Source organism: Priapulus caudatus, unplaced genomic scaffold (assembly GCF_000485595.1).
Source record: "Priapulus caudatus unplaced genomic scaffold, Priapulus_caudatus-5.0.1 Scaffold267, whole genome shotgun sequence".
Classification (NCBI taxonomy): domain Eukaryota; kingdom Metazoa; phylum Priapulida; class Priapulimorpha; order Priapulimorphida; family Priapulidae; genus Priapulus; species Priapulus caudatus.
Genome location: NW_014577328.1, coordinates 230,201 through 246,744, shown reverse-complemented (window position 1 = coordinate 246,744; position 16,544 = coordinate 230,201). Strand labels below are relative to the sequence as shown.

General features: G+C 40.6%; 1 protein-coding gene across 2 annotated transcripts in view; it reads right to left on the bottom strand.

Moving 5' to 3' along the window:
- LOC106808307 (cytoplasmic aconitate hydratase-like) overlaps window positions 1–7,600 on the bottom strand; it is a 33,333-nt gene extending 25,733 nt beyond the window's left edge. For both annotated transcript variants that reach the window (XM_014810964.1, XM_014810965.1), the window contains exons 1-2: window positions 7,510–7,600; window positions 6,711–6,809 (exon numbers count right to left, since the gene is read on the bottom strand). In XM_014810964.1, the coding sequence (XP_014666450.1) occupies window positions 6,711–6,809; window positions 7,510–7,522 (112 nt within the window). In that variant the 5' untranslated portion in view covers window positions 7,523–7,600. The remainder of the gene's footprint in view (window positions 1–6,710; window positions 6,810–7,509) is intronic.
- Window positions 7,601–16,544: the final 8,944 nt, after the last annotated feature.

Below are 16,544 nucleotides of genomic sequence, written 5' to 3'. Positions count from 1 at the left end.
TGTCCTCTGTCAGTTTCGTTAATCACCTAGGCGGTGTGAGAAATAGTGTTTGTCGGAGATCTCACGGGCCTACACTGTCGTAGGACGTTCCCGCGGTCGCGTGCGCCTTGCCGCGGAACTGTGCGCAAGATCTGCGCTTAATCGCTTCGGATCAACATCTACTTTCGGCAACGCTTCTCTAGTATCCCGTCTCATCTGAGAAACAATCTTATCAGGTAAGAATTTGACGATACGTTTAGTCCCGTTAGTTCTTACTTTGAATGTAAAGAAATGGCAACAATTTTTTTTACAAATTTTACCATAGAAAATTTGTGACCTAGTCAAAATTAAGCGGGAGTTTCTAATATAAACTTCTTTCTGCCTTTTTCTCCTTCGTTTTCTTTCCGATGCACGGAATTGAACTGGTTTGCCCACCATTGTTTATCGTTTAGTTGATCTAGCGTGAAGGGGGATGTCGCAAACATTTTTGTTGGCAGAAATTAAAAAAAAAACAAATAGCATTTCGCAGTTTTATTTATAATTTTTCCAAACATAATACACATGAACATATATTATTTATTTTTCCTATATTATATATTATATATAGCTAACACCAATCAAAACAGAAACTGTTTAGGGCACCACTCTGTGCACCATACACAAATCACGATGACACTGACCACCGAGAGATGCCAGTAAATAGTGTTCTAGACTATAAATAGTGTTGACGGCAGTAATTCAAATCGTCTAGATTTTTGAAAATTTAACCAACGTAATAACATTATTATCAGGTGAGAGTTTGAGGATATATTTAGTAACGTTAGTACTAACTTTTGATGTAACATTTTTTACAAAAGTAAGGTTACAACTATAACTCTCAGGAGATTCGTGACGTAGACAATTTAAATGATACTATCAGGTGCGTCATAATATAGACGCTATATTATGACGCTCCTGATATTATTATAAATACATGAAGAGAGCATGAATAGAAAGGTAAGTAAGTGCATGTATTGGATTGAGTTAGATTTGTAAGACCAGTGCTCAATTTTAAGGTTTTTTTTGGGTTGTCTGGAGGACAACCAAGAGAGTAGCATATGGTTGTCCCTCAAGAGTTTTGGTTGTCCGGATATTATTTAAACATGTGCTGCATGCGCTCTGCTCACGTGATGCTCAGTGCTGTAAAGCAAAAGGCCTAATCATGTACATTTTGTACGTATTGCTTAATAATATTTCTAATGGTCATTGAACCATGAAACTTTTTATGTAGCGTAATTTTAACCTAAATTAACTGAAAATAACCCTAGAACCTAGAGTAAACGATCCCTTTAAATCCTGCCCATTTGATCCGCTTGTTTAACTCGCAGCTAGGGCCTGCATACCTCCCAAATCCCATTGGTTGATACAAATCACGTGCTTCAACTGCCTCAATGACGTCACAGTGTTGTCATATTCATGGCACATCCATAATCTATAAACCCAATAGGACTCAATAGCCGAACGGGTACAGCGCGGGCGTCACAGATGAAAGGTCTTTGGATGGAATCCCATTATTTTCCTGTTTTCTGTATTTTTCTATCTTTATCCATTTAACTATTTTTTTCCAATTAACGCAAATATTTACATGATTTATTTACAACAATTTAATAACAACAAATAATTTTTACAATGGAATTTTTTTAAAATTTTTTTAATTTAATTTTAATTAGGGTTAGGGTTAGGGTTAGGGTTAGGGTCACAATGCACTATAAAACAGGAGTTTCAGGCACGTGATTTCTCTCAACCAATGGGATTTTGGAGGTATGCAGGCCCTAGCTGCGAGTGCTTGACTCACGTAAGGCTTGGTGCCTGGAAACACCTGGCAAACTGATTCATTAGCAAAGGCTGTGCGTTTTTGCATCATACATCAACAGTCACTATTACTCACATATTGCTGCCGCTGCTCAACTACAAACTTCGTTTGAACAGATGATAAATGCCTATACGCAAAAAACTTTAGAATCACACTTAGCATCTGTTTTCTATGTGTTAAAATACTATATGGAACTGATTTTAAGCAAACTTCAACCCAGATTATGTCATGCTAGGTAGCTATAACCTCTAAAATACCATTTTTGTCGACTACGTGCTGCTTTAAATTAAATTGTCTACGTCACGAATTTCTAGCACCAGCAAGTAGTATATTTGTGTGTTATTTGTACAAAATAAAATGTATGAAAATACAATTAGTGTTTCTGTTTACTTTTCATGCACCTTATATACCTTCTTTATACGGACCCTAATTTGCCGGTGCATTCGATGTAACCAAACGCTCGACACAAACACAACCGCCATTAATTCGAAACTCTGGCGTGGCGCCCAGACGCAGCTAGCCCCTATAGCGAACATCTGCGGTAAACGAGGCATTGGCAAAATTATTGTCGCAGCCATGGAAATGCCTTGTAAACTTAAAGTGATTACGTCACCGTAAATAGTAAAAATAAAAAATATATTTCCACTTTTTCACAAAATATAAGTAATTCTGTTCACTTTTTATGGTTAAATTGCTGTATTATACTTCCTATTTTACTATATTGTTCGATGTGAACATACACTCGTAACTCATACATAGCCCATAGCAAGCAATTAATGTAAGGAACATAATATCAAATCGTCCAAGTTTTTTGGATTTTTAACTAGACAATCTGCAGCCGGATATCCGCGCGAAGCGCGCAAACGCCGCCTCGCGGCAGCTTTCAGCAACATCGCTGACTAATCTGAATTTACTTCAAACGGGCCCGGTATCACGCGAAAGCGTATAATCGTTGAGCTTGAGCAGTTCTGACGATTGTGACGACGATTTCACTACCCATGTAGCTTGAGATTTGCCTGAAATGCTCCTATACTTTTTGCGACCTGGCGCGCTCGTTTTGCTGTAAAACAAACTTGATTTGCACTTTCTCTTGTTTTTCAGTTTGACTGAGTGTAATACATATGGCGTGCGATAGACGCGCACACGACGCCGAGGCTATGGGCCATAGTTAGACTGGGCGTTCGCACACCGTTATACCTCCGGCATATCGCACACTCACGTAGTTAGCGTTGTGACAGCTGTCCGACCGCGCGGTACCAGTTATATTGCACATGCTTGATAGCATGGCGTCTTACGTTATAAAGCATGGAAAAGTTTCTTATTGTTCGTCAGTTTGAATTCGTTAATTACATGCGAGCCGCAACTAAATTTTTGTCATCGGAAGGTCATCTAATTAAAGAGGAGTCGAAAATTTTGTTATAGGGCAGACTAACGACTATAAAAAATAAGGTATATGTAACAAGCGTAGATCAGCTTCCCATTTGTTTACATACCGCGGCAGTGGTCCGGTACCGTGGTTATGTCGAATCGTATGAACTGCAGTGCAGACCTTTGCAGCTCATAAACATATATCTACAGTGTTGCGGTTATGTTGCATTACTATCATAGTGCGCGGAAGTGTACTGGCAGTAGTGTAGTGTACGTAGCAGCTTGCTGTATACTGGAGTTCAAGCGATAGAGAAATGGGTCCACCTAAAACAACTGTCCTCTCTACATCACCATATAATATAATGATTATATCAATATAACCTAGGTTCAGGGTTTGGTTAGGGTTATGGTTAGGGTTAAGGGTTAGGGTTAGAATTAGGGTTAGCACATTTGCGTTTTGTATGGACCCATGTTCTCTATCCTTGGCCGTAACTGATCCATAGACTAGTTAGATAAGCGTTAGTAAGCTGACCGGACCGTAAATCTAACCCACTAATTCATAAAAATGGGGGCTCATGTAATACAGAAATGAATAAACCCTGAATGTTCCAATTATATGTATATACAGGTTACTTTTACTTGCCTCATCAGCCCTAACATAGAATACGATGTATTCGACTGTATGTGTTGTGCCGCGTTTTGTGCCTGTATTGCTGACGATGTCTCGCCGCTTGCCTTAGTCACTTGATCGACGGTAATCAACGGTGGAGCGAGTCCAGTCCATATATAGCTTGGTCTTGCCGAGCCATTTCCATTACTGGGCAGCGTCGCGAACGGCGAGACATTTCGTCCATCTTTCTTGTAGATGTTGTCGCGTCACACCAGCTCGGTTACGAAGGGGTGGAGGAAGATGTATGGGGTGGTGTTGTTTGTGGGTATGATATCGAAGGGGGGTGGGTGAACACGTCAGTCCCAAATGTCCTACCTCTGTGTCCCCCACTAAACCATTGCGCCGACTTGTCGCTGGCCAGCTATGGCAATCCGGCCGCGGCGCCGGCCAATTCATTCGGCGACAGATCATAGCATGCAGCGCCTGCATACTGTAGGTAGACCGTCCGCCGTCCGCGTGCGCCTCTGCCGGGAACTCGTGCGGCAGGAGCTCGCAGCTTATCGCTTTTCGGCATACAACATCTTTACTTCGGGCAACGCTTCCTCTAGTATCCAGTCTCACTCTGAGACAACAATGTTATCAGGGTAAGAATCTGACGATACGTTTCAACGTCCCGTTAGTTCTTACTTTGAATGTAAAAGAAATGGCAACAATTTTCTTTTTACAAATCTCTACCATCAGAATCTGTGCACCTATCAAAAATTAAGCCTGGGAGTTTCTAATATACAATTCTTTCCTGCCTTTTTCCGGTCCGCTGTCGTCTTTCTTTCGATGCACGAGAATTGAACTAGGTTTGCCCCCCACCATTGCTTTATCGTTTAGCTGACTCTAGCTTTCGGTACAGGGGGATGTCGCAAGACACTTTTCGTTGGCAGAAATTTAAAAAAAAACACAATAGCATTATCGCACCCGCCGTTTTATTCTATAATTTTCAAACATAATACACGAGAACAAATATATATATTTATTTTTCCGAGATTATAATATTATTATATAGGACGCTAAACACCGATCAAAACAGAAACATGTTTACCCGGCCAACCACTCGGTGCCACACATACAACAAATCACGATGAACACGCCACCGAGAGATGCAGTAAATAATGTCTCTAGACTATAAATAGTGTTGACGGCCAGTAATTCCAAGATCGTCTATGATTTTTGAAAATGTAACCTACGTAATAACCATTATTCATCAGGTTGGAGTTTGAGGATATTTTAGTAACGTTAGTACTAAGCTTTTGAGTGTACACATTTTTTACAAAAGTAAGGGTTTACAACTATAACTCTCAGGAGATTCGTGACGTAGACAATTTAAATGATACTATCAGGTTGCGTCATTATATAGACGCGATATTTATGACGACTCTGACATATAATGATAAATAACATGAAGAGAGCATTGAATAGAAAGTAAGTAAGTGCAATTGTATTGGATTAGTTAGATTGTGTAAGCCATGCGTGCAATTTTAGGTTTTTTTGGGTTGTCGGGAGGACAACCAAGAGGGCAGCATATGACGTTAGTCCTCAAGAGTTTTGGTTGTCCGGATATTATTTAAACATGTGCTGCAATGCGCTCTGCTCACGTGATGCTCAGGGCTGTAATAAAGGCAAAGGCCCTAATCATGTACATTTGGTACGTATTGCAGTGGACAGCATGACATGGCACGATTCGCATTGTTTCACTCATTATATGAAGAGAATAAAATATTGGTAATGTGGTAAATGATGCTGGGATCAATGACGTATAATAATAGTAATTAAAAGTTGCATGAAATTTATTTCATAACATTTACATTAACACTGTGTCAAGTCACAGATGAGCAAAAATTGAAAATTAACAAATTAAAAAAAATTTCCACAATTAATTTAGAGGTTGGACACCGGACAACCACGGAAGCAATTTGAAGTTGCCCGAGAGAAAATCCAGTCGTCACGGACGACCGGACGACTGTTAAAATTGAGCCCTGAAGACTTACATGATCAAAACGAATTCTGGCAATTTATTTTTTAAACTTTAGTGCTATGCCAAAGGCTAATGTACTCCCATATTTATATTTAAATCATTTTTATTATTTTAAAAACCCACAGTTAATAAGCAGTATCTATTATATAGATGTAACATTTCAGATTTGTTTGTTCATAGCAGTACTTGGCTAACAAAGAGCTAGGAACCTCAGTATATATGTGTTTACAGTGATTACTATGTGCCTTTGTTGTAACAGTCATAACACAGTTACACTGCACTTCATATATTACTAGCTAATGTTAATGTTAATCCTAATTCAACACACAAACCTTCTTGTAATAGTTATAATGGAAGTATTTAGATAAACATGAAGCTGAAGCCTATTTGTTTGTTTATCAAATTTATTTGTGCCCAAAAAATATTACTCAAAGATGTCAAGACGCATGAGGACAAAAAATTTCCCCAAGCATGGCAAGCTGTTTAGCCTTGACAATCCACCGTTACGCAAATCCATCCCTGCTTTTCGACCCCCTGCTTGTGGGGAATTGTATTACCCATCTTATCTACTGCAATGCCCGCTTCAGTAATCTGCCAAATTTCTATTTCCAGAAAAGCCCAAATGATCTTAGTCTCAGCAAGCTGACTTTTTTTAGCTATGCTAATATAAACATAGCAGCATTAAGATATGCATAAACTGTGGACCTGAACAGTACATGTAAATGATTAATTAGCAAGTACCTGGGAATCTGAGTGAGCACTTTTTTCGGTATTTCAAGTGCTGCCATGCACTACCCCACGCTTAGGTCTGGGCACGCTGACTGGCATGATTACAGCCTGGGCACCCCCATCGTCTCGAAGGTTTGTCTACTTACCGTAGCGTGCATCTCCGAGCGCCGGCAGGCTGTAGAATTCATACTTGCCATCACCCAGGTTCAACGTTTGCTTGAGGTTATCGTAGGGGTTGATCAAACCTGCAAAGACCGCAGATCAAACACGGTTTACACAAAGTCACTCAGTTATTTTGTTAGTTGTTAGTTATTGTCTGACATTGACAGGCATGCGATTCATTACTATGCAGAGCAATTCTATGAAAACAATACGAAATTATAGATGCACATTTCAGAATAATATAATCTTAACATGGTTCGAATTTTTAAGCATAGCATTAGCTGTGAAGAGTTCAACCATTAACCTACAAGTACAAGTACAACTGAAAATACTAAAATCCTGCACTAAGATTAAGAATAAGATTAAGACTAAGACTAAGAGTGTCTGTTGACAGTCTGAGTGAGATTAGAGAAACTTTAGAATAGCATAAAAATAATAAATCATAGATACTCAAGTCCCTCGGCCTCGGTTTGGATATCAGCGGTCCTTTTTTAATTTATTCAGATAAATATCCAAAATGATAATGATCACATGCGGCAACCGTACGCGGGCTATAGTTAGGCCTACTAATAAGAGCTAACGTTGACATTGAGGAAAATGGTGGACTATCCGACTAGATAGATCTATAAATATACTGCCATTGATTTGTACGTGCGGAATGTTGGCACTGGTCGGCTATAAAATTTATTTTGGCGTGGGGAAAGACAGTTTAGCATGTAACCATCATTACAACACAGTCGTTCATTACTGATGTAGTAAATAAACCGCTAAACAACTACTTACGTTCAGCAGCCATGATTTCTGCGTTGCGAGTCACGTAAACTGGGGAGACGAATGATCTTATTGGTCCCCGAAATCCGGCTAATGCAGATGCCTTAAAATATTGATTTTTTTTAAACAGGCTCCGTCGCTAGACGGCGGGACTGACAAACGGCAACGGTGCCCACGGGTTTGTCTATATTCAGGCCGGTACGGGAGATTACGGTACGCATATATTTGCTAATATATTGGACTAATCGCCGCGTCAATAAACTGCAATATTCACAAGAGAGTATAGCTAAGACATGTGTCTATAGGTATCTAGAATATATTATGCAAATGATCTCCCGTACCGGCTTGAATTCATATACTCTGTGAATATGAGTTTATTGACGCACGATTTAGTCAATATAGCAAATATATTGGCGCGCGAAGTGAGATACAGGATGACTAAAATTTCTAAAATTCTAGATACCTATAGAACACATGTTCTAGTATTACTCTCTGTGAATATTGAGTTTATTGACGCACGATTAGTCAATATGATTACAGAATATATGCGTACCGTAATCTCCCGTACCGGCCTGAATATAGACACTCCCGGTGCCCACTGCCTTCCACTGAGCCGAGAGAAGACCATGCCCGTGGGTCCTCTGTACTACTGTAGGATGCTATATTTAAAAAATAAATTTCGGGAGCTGAAAATAATTATTTCGACTATTTTCTGCCGGGCTCTCCGATTGGTCGGCGGACGACGCGTCACATTCCCTAACCCCACCGTTAACACCACCGTTAACCCCACCCCACCGGTTAATGAACCAGTAAAGATTTAGGCAGTGGCTACGGGTACGGTAGCCGTATCTTAATGTCTCGAGGCTACGGGTACGGGAGTCTATTCGCTTTCATACTTAACGAGACAAAGATGGCGGCGGTGGCAAGATTTCGAAATAACGGCTTGGGAAATAAATTCACGATTTGAGAGTTTAGATGAGCTAGAACCCTAACCCTAACCCTAAACCTAACCCTAACCCTAACCATAACCCTAAACCTAAACCTAACCCTAATCCTAAGCCTTATCCTAACCCTAACGCCAAAAAGGGGCTTCAACGACCGACGGCTACCGTACCCGTAGCCACTGCGAAAGATTTAATGGTGGTCACGTTTCAGCTGTTATGCAACGGTGCGAAGGCACCATGCAGTGAGCTGTACATAATAACAGATATTGGTGCCTTTACACCGTAAATGTTTTCATGTGGTACTAGATAATTCCTAGCAGTAATAATGCAGTGGCACTAGGGTGTGTCGGTCGGGCCACTGGCGCCCACAGGTCTTAAGAAAGTAGAATCACAGAAGGATAAAACCCTCAGTGATAATAATAAGCAGGAGCGCTGCATGCTAGGGGGGGTCTGGGGGCATGCCCCCCTGAAAATTTTTAAATGGTAGAAGTCTGGAGATGCAATCTGGTGAGTCTTGCGAGAGAGATTTAGGAACAAAATGTAGGAAAAAAATTTTTTAACCCAAAATTTACTGGAAGCACTGTGCTGGTCTGCGGGCGCCAACTGTGTCCGCTACTGGGATGCAGACACTGCCCTCGGGATTAGAATGACATAGGGCTATATTTCATGGTATAATTTTGGAATAATAGTAATTTAAAAAATACTATGCACGCAATTGAACAGTCACAATCGAAAACAGACTACCGCGTACTGTTAACACGGACACACGCGGACTGCCTTGATAACAACAACATAACCTTTAGAGTACGTATTTATTAAATTCATAGCACATGCATGCCATTACACAGTCGCGAGGGTGGCAGTCGCGCGCAATACAACAGCGGATGTTTTCAGCCGAATGATATGACATATGAGAGTTACGGCCGAAACGTTGATGCTATAAACTGACAATTGAAACGTCATAAGCAGTTCCTGTCACCAACATAACACGCGGCGGGTGGCGGTCAGGGCCAAACGGGGCGCACGCACCCCGATCGCGGACCTAATACACGCGTGGGCACCTTAACAGGAGCGAGTAAATAAATGTACTCGTGAATATAATATCTAGAGTTCTTCATTGCAGGTAATTCGAATACAAAACCACACAGAAAAATAAGAAGAATTCAACACATTCTATGCTTATTAAAAATAAAGATACGGGACCGCAAACGCCCCACTGTAATGTGGGGCGACAGTAGCGATATTTAGCTGCCAGCTCGTTTCATTATTTCTTCCTCACACATTTCTTTCATTTCTTTCTTAATCAGATAAATCTATCTCAGTGCATTTTGCATAACCCCACCCATAGTCCGAGACACATGTCCGCTTCCCTTTGCAAATTATTATCGTGCAACATGTGCTCATGCGTCGAGGAGTAAGAACGAAAATTAATTTAATTGGTTATATAACAAAACGGGTTTCTTCAACTCGTAAATAAATATTTACCAAACAAAATCTTATTTGGATAAAACTATTTGTCCAAAAGAGAGAGCAAATACTAATTAGCAGTATAATATGAAAAATCCACACCTCAATCTCACACCTTATTAATTATACCATTATTTAAGGCAACTTTTCTTCCCTAAATACCATAAGCGGTAACATGGGAGAGATCTGTGTTCGCGCATGCCCGCTATACGCCAAAAAAAACATTGTTTTATGGAAATTATACACATTAAAAGTGGAGAGCATAATATATGCTCGCGAGTAGTTTTATAGGATATGTATCCATTCTAATATTTTACTTATATAATTACAAGGCGCTAAAATGTGTATTACACCTGGTAAACGTTAGCGCAATAAAAATCAAAGTGGGTGTAAATAAAGCAAGAAAAACATTTTACTGGTGGTCATAAACAAAGTGTTGCGAACTCAAATAAAAACTACAGAACTCAGTATATATGTGTATACAGTCATGTGTTCATAAACGTATTATATAATTTTATCGACTACTGAGTTCAAGGCACATATGGTTGCTACAGTAACCAGTTTTTGGGTAATAAGAGGGATCTTGACGTCATAGATGGAAAATGTCAATCAATGTCGGTAAGGTCTGACTCATCGCTGAATGTCGACTTCGTATCCCGACACGCATAACATCTCTCCTGCAAATGAAAAGTTACATATAATCGAACCAAGTTCATAAACTATCGACAGTCGCAAGTCTAAATATGAAACCCTTTATTATATATTATTTATTATAATAAGCCCTTATTATACGTAGCGAAGAACTAAGTATGTATTAATTACCACATTTCTTACATCCGAAGACGCGAGCGGACGTGATACAAAGTAATTTAGGTAACCGACGCGCCATACATTAAAATAACCGATAAACGAGGACGTCACCCAGAGTAGTTAAAGACTCTCACGCGCCTCCTCATTATCATGCCTGCCTGGTAAGCGCGGAATACGAGCTAAATATTTCTCCACGTAACTTATCCCAGTCAATTAGTTCTATGAGAACACATCGAAAACGTAGATACGCCCGTAAGATATTCTCCCACCGTAACGTGGCGCCCTCGGGTGCAAGTTGACACAGTAAAAAAATATTGCAATTTATATAATACACCCAGCTGTCAGCTGGTAACATAGTTAATGCACTGTCGTGATATATCTCCGCATAGTGTGAGCAGCCCTGACCTACTCACTCAGAAGGTTACCACTGTAATCCCTAACCCAACTAATCGGCTAGAACAATGCCTCTAAAATTGCCGACGTTAGCGAAATACACGTTGCTATCAGTGTATGTAAATTTGGACCTATGGGCTTATGTAATATTTTCCAGATTTGTCATTTTTTTGGGTAGATTCTTGGCACTCATGTCTAAACATATCTAGAAACTTCACTGATTAAGAAAAAAATGGGTGCCAGTTTTTCCATTAACATTTAGGGCCTCCATTTTGAATTTCAAAATGGCCATCACGGAAAATCTTCTTTTTTTTTTAATAATTGCCAATTAACCATAACTATTCATTCAAATGTCATACAATATTTATTCTATTTTATTTAAACTCATATAAAGGGATCAAAGATTCATTGGAAACAAAATTAGAGCACTCGAAATACTCCAAAATAGCAAAAATCCAAGATGGCCACCATATTTCAGGCTTTTTCTACGTAAAATGTCATACGTTTGTACCAATGGACATTGGAAGATTTTTTTGGTGTCTAACCATATGTTTTCAGTTGGCATATGAAGATTCCAATAATAACAACGTATTTATGATTGGAACACTCTTTACCATCCTCCAAAACACTTAAGAGAAATAATGTAGAAGATGTAATTCAATATAAAATTCAATTTATAACTTGGACAGGAAAGAGAAAAAAGGAACTCTTCACAGCCATGTATAACTTTTTACCGGACGGTTCATCCTCTTCGCCAAGACCAGCTAGTGCTATCAGGATGGCGGGGCTTGCCTTCAGGAAAGTTGCAAGCATCCCTTCTTTCCCTTTCCTTGGATATGTCCTGTCGTTCACAGCCTGTGAGAGCATGCCAGTTTATCAAGCTGCTGATTTCTCCGGTCCAAGCTGTAGGCTGTAGGAAGACTTTTCGTCGTCTTCTCTTGTCCCCATGATTAGCGCAGAATGGTTGCCAGTAGTGCGTTCTTCGTAGAGCAAAAGCAGCACATCTGTGTCTTGAGAATATATGTGGACCTTAATCCCGTTGCTCGCAACTTCTACAGCATGATAAATCATAAGAGTGTCCGCCTCTTCCTGTGTGCTGACACCGGGCATTATTCAACATTCATAATTCGTCATGACCTCCTGCCGTGTTGCAGTCATGACCTTGACGGTACTGTAGCGTATAAGCTGATGGAAAAGTAGAGAGTTAGCGAATCCTTTGTGCTGGCTTCTGGCGAGAAACATCTTCTGTCTTTGATGCCCGTTGAGTCTTGAATTATGTAGGATTAGTTACCACCACATTGCCTTTCCGTCGCTCTCTAGTCTGTTTCTTCATTGATGCTTTATTGGTGTAGTTATCAAATATAACTCGCACTTGACAATATCCTCGAGCCTTTGAGTCAATGAGTGTGACGAAGGATGTTGCAAGCTCTTTGCAAGTCTTGAAATTCTTGATTGCCATCAACTCCTGTACCACTCCCATTCCATCAACTACAAGACACGTCTCCAATCCCCTTCAAACTCGGTAGGCTGTGCAGAAGTTTGAACTGTGTTGTTGGCACCAAATCTTCCAGAGCTTTATCACTGTGCTCTTGTCCGTAGTGGGATAAATAGATCCATCCGGTGCCATGAGAACTTTGTTCGTGTAGGCAAACTCATGCATGCCACACATTCTTCCAGATCAACACTCTCTCGAGATGACCGGGCAATAACCAGCAGTCTGGCAAAAAGTGATGTGGTTGCCTTCAAGGTCAACACCTCAGACCCTGTGTTCAATTTAATGTCTTTTGCAGCAGACATCCATGTCTTCTGCTTGACTTTGGTCATCTTGTCCCACAAATTGCGACTCCAGATGATGCGTTCCTCTACAAACCGTTTTGCAAGCTCCATGCCATTCTCCTCTGTTGCTAGGATACTTTAATTGGTGTACTTCGTCTGGGATGATCTCCTTTTACATGAGTTTGTACATGCAGCCTCTGCATTCCGAGTTCTCGCTACCAGCCTCTGTTTGATATAAGTTGGCAGGGTGCTAATACTGTTCAGCTGAGCATGGAGCGTTCTTGCGAGCAATTTTTGACAGCAGAGTTAATGATGCTGTGGTGGGCAATTGTGCTAATAGTAGCTACAAGTCGTTTCTGACTCATCAGCAAGTCGTGCCAGCTCGGAGCAGTGAGACAAACTTCAAAGCGTTGCTGGAGATGTTGTTATTCCAAGAGATCCCTCCTTGGCCTTTCGTTGATTTGTTGAGGTGTTCCATCGCCTGATCAACACCAATTCGTGTGAATGGATACGGTTGCTGGTATTCACTGGCAAACTCACAATTGGTAAAGCTCTGCCATAGATCTGCATCAGAGTTTTTTATGGCATCCATGCGTGCGATGAACTCTGGAATGTTTCGAGCATAATCTAGCCTGGCATATGCAAAAAAGTACTTACAAAGATGCTCAAGTGATACCAAGTAGAGGTGCCAGTTACCTTCCCGTATAGCCTTCTGGAACTGTAACAGTGTCATCACCTGCCCCATGTACATCCTAGCCATTGAAACATTGGTCTGTCTTACGACTAGCGTCAAACTCTCGTAGTTTTTTTCTCAAGATTGAAGGATTCTATATTCATTTTGAATGCCTAATGCGCTTCTGCAACGCCTGTCTTATCCCGGCATGCTTCAGTCAGCTGCTTTACGCTGGCTACCAAGGCGTCACGTACAACAGGTTGATCCTCAAGGAATTTCTCCATCCAGAGATCGAAGAGTGCCTGAGAGTTAACTGGTGCGCTTCGATCGCTCTGTTGTAATGATTGCCTTTAAAATATGTGATACAGTCACGCTACTGTACAGATCTGCTTCTTGCATGCGTCGTCAAGACCTTAAATTATTTAAAACATTTATAAAATTATGACTTGATTAGATATATGTCTTGACTGGAAATACAAAGTTAAAAACAAAATAGAGTCCGATTGCGTTTAAAATTTAAAAATGCGTGGTAAGATTATATATATTTTTTGATAATAACGTCGAAAACCTGTTTCTACTCCATGCAAACAGAGTTCAGATGAAAAGTTGTCTCAACTATAATTCATTTGGTACCCAAACTCTATGAACGCTTTCGATTATACGTTTAAAATAATGTTGAATACCATAAAATCATACAAATCGCTTTAAAAAACGCCGCCATTTTGAAATTCAAAATGGCGGCCCTAAATGTTTATGGAAAAACTGGCACCCATTTTTTTCTTAATCAGTGATTGTTTCTAGGTGTGTTTAAACATGGGGCCAAGAATCTACCCAAAATTTTGCTTTTTATACATAAGCCCACAGACTATATGTACTGTATGCAAATGATATCTAATCTTGACCAAGTGAGCGCCGCTCGGTGGGTTCATATATCCGGTTGGATTAATTTCATGTTTGTACATCTGGCTTTAGATGTGAGATTTATATATGATGGGATAATATATGGATATATATATATATATATATATATATAAAGGCAATAGTCACAATATATGACAAATATCATACAAAATACAAGATTTGAAAAAGGGGCGAGAAATAGGGGGGAAGAAGCGAAAACCCATACAGCCGTTTAACATTATATGAAAATCTCGTAATCTAACCTCTCCTGCGTGAAAGCGGGTTTTCGCCGTAACATAATATTACTGCTGTCGCTCAGCGCACCACAGCTTCATTGTAACTATTCATAATGTTAATTTATTATAATAAAAACAATAACTGTTCGCATTATGTTGCGCAACACTGTTGTGAACTGTGCACAATTTACGTGGTTCGCAGACGACGCGCTGCTAGGCAAGATGGCTGACCTTAACGTCACACCAGCAGTCGGCGCAGTACATGAACATGCAGCCGACTGTTTCGCAGTGGTGCGAGGACTTGTTCTCCGGCTCCTGGCAGACGATACAATGCTTCCTGCCCATGCGCAGTGGCCGCATCCATCCACAAAGACGCGGGAACTCGTGTCGTAGCGCCACCAACAGGCCGCTCTGCGCCTGTATCGTAGAAAAAATATGCACTTCCTATATTATTTAATTAACAAATGAATAAGTAAATAAATAAATAAATGGAACTAATTAATTAATAGAAGTATGATCAGCGATACAAAATTCAAATGTCTTAAAATTATTCACAGTAGGCCTATCGTTTATTCCAATATATATCCTACTCAATATGGATTATAAGATGCTGGCGATGGGGTATTTATTACACTGATGTCTGCATGCCTATCTGTCTGTCTGTCTATCTATCTGTCTGTCTGTCAGTCTATCTGTCTGTCTGAATGTCTGTCTGTCTGTCTGTCTGTCTGTCTGTTTGTCTGTCTGTCTGTCTGTCTGTCTGTCTGTCTGTCTGTCTGTCTGTCTGTCTGTCTGTCTGTCTGTCTGTCTGTCTGTCTTTCTGTCTGTCTGTCTGTTAGTCTGTATACCTGTCTGCCTGCCTCTCTGTCGGTCTGTCTATTAGTATACTTTCTCCCCGTGTGTAGAGGTTTTCGTCAGTCAGTACACAGCGATCAATGTTGCTGCGTGACTACCCGCGATCGTACAGTGAGCTCGATCAGACTCGCGGCAATTGAATTATACATACATACATATAAATTATATGCCTATCAGCCTATCGGTCTGTCTGTAGATATGCCTGTTTGCATATTTTGTGTTGTTCAAAATTGGGCTCGCGCTCCTGTACACGTATTTGCGCATACGTTCGTATACGCGTGTGCGTGCAAATCAATAACTGCGTATCTACCAAAACACAGGCTAGCATACATTGAAGTCATTCAGCCCGACCCTGCAAACGCGCGTGGACATCTGACAGATATCAACATAGGACTCTCAACGAAGTTGATGATTGAATCAACAAGAATAAAATAAGATTCCGATGTGAAAACCTTTAGAGAAAGGTTGCAATGATGTGAAAAACTATTGTCGTGCGGTGGGTTATTATATTATATGCGGGCGGCATGTGCAGGAGGCCATTGACAGAAACATTTTAGTCGTAGCGATGGAGTCGCAAGTACTGTTATCGTATTGATTAACGTCGCGAGTTGACTATGCTTCCGACAGATTTTCACCAGGTGTATATTATTTACCTTCAGCTTCTGTTCAGCGGCGGCGCGTCGGACTTTGTGTCGCATGTGACGGAGAAAGCCTTTGCGTTTCTTTAGGTACTCGTTGTAGAGAAACAAGACGCGCTTCTTTTCCCGCTGTACAGAACAGATTGCCAGTTACAAAAAAAACTAAGAGAGGGAGAAAGAAAGAGAAAAAGAGAGAAAGAGAGAGAATAAGACACACACGCACTGTGACACACACACGCGCGCACGTACGCACGTACGCACGCACGCACACACGCACGCCCACACACACGCACACACACACACAGAGAGAGAGAGAGAGAGAGAGAGAGAGAGAGAGAGAGAGAGAGAGAGAGAG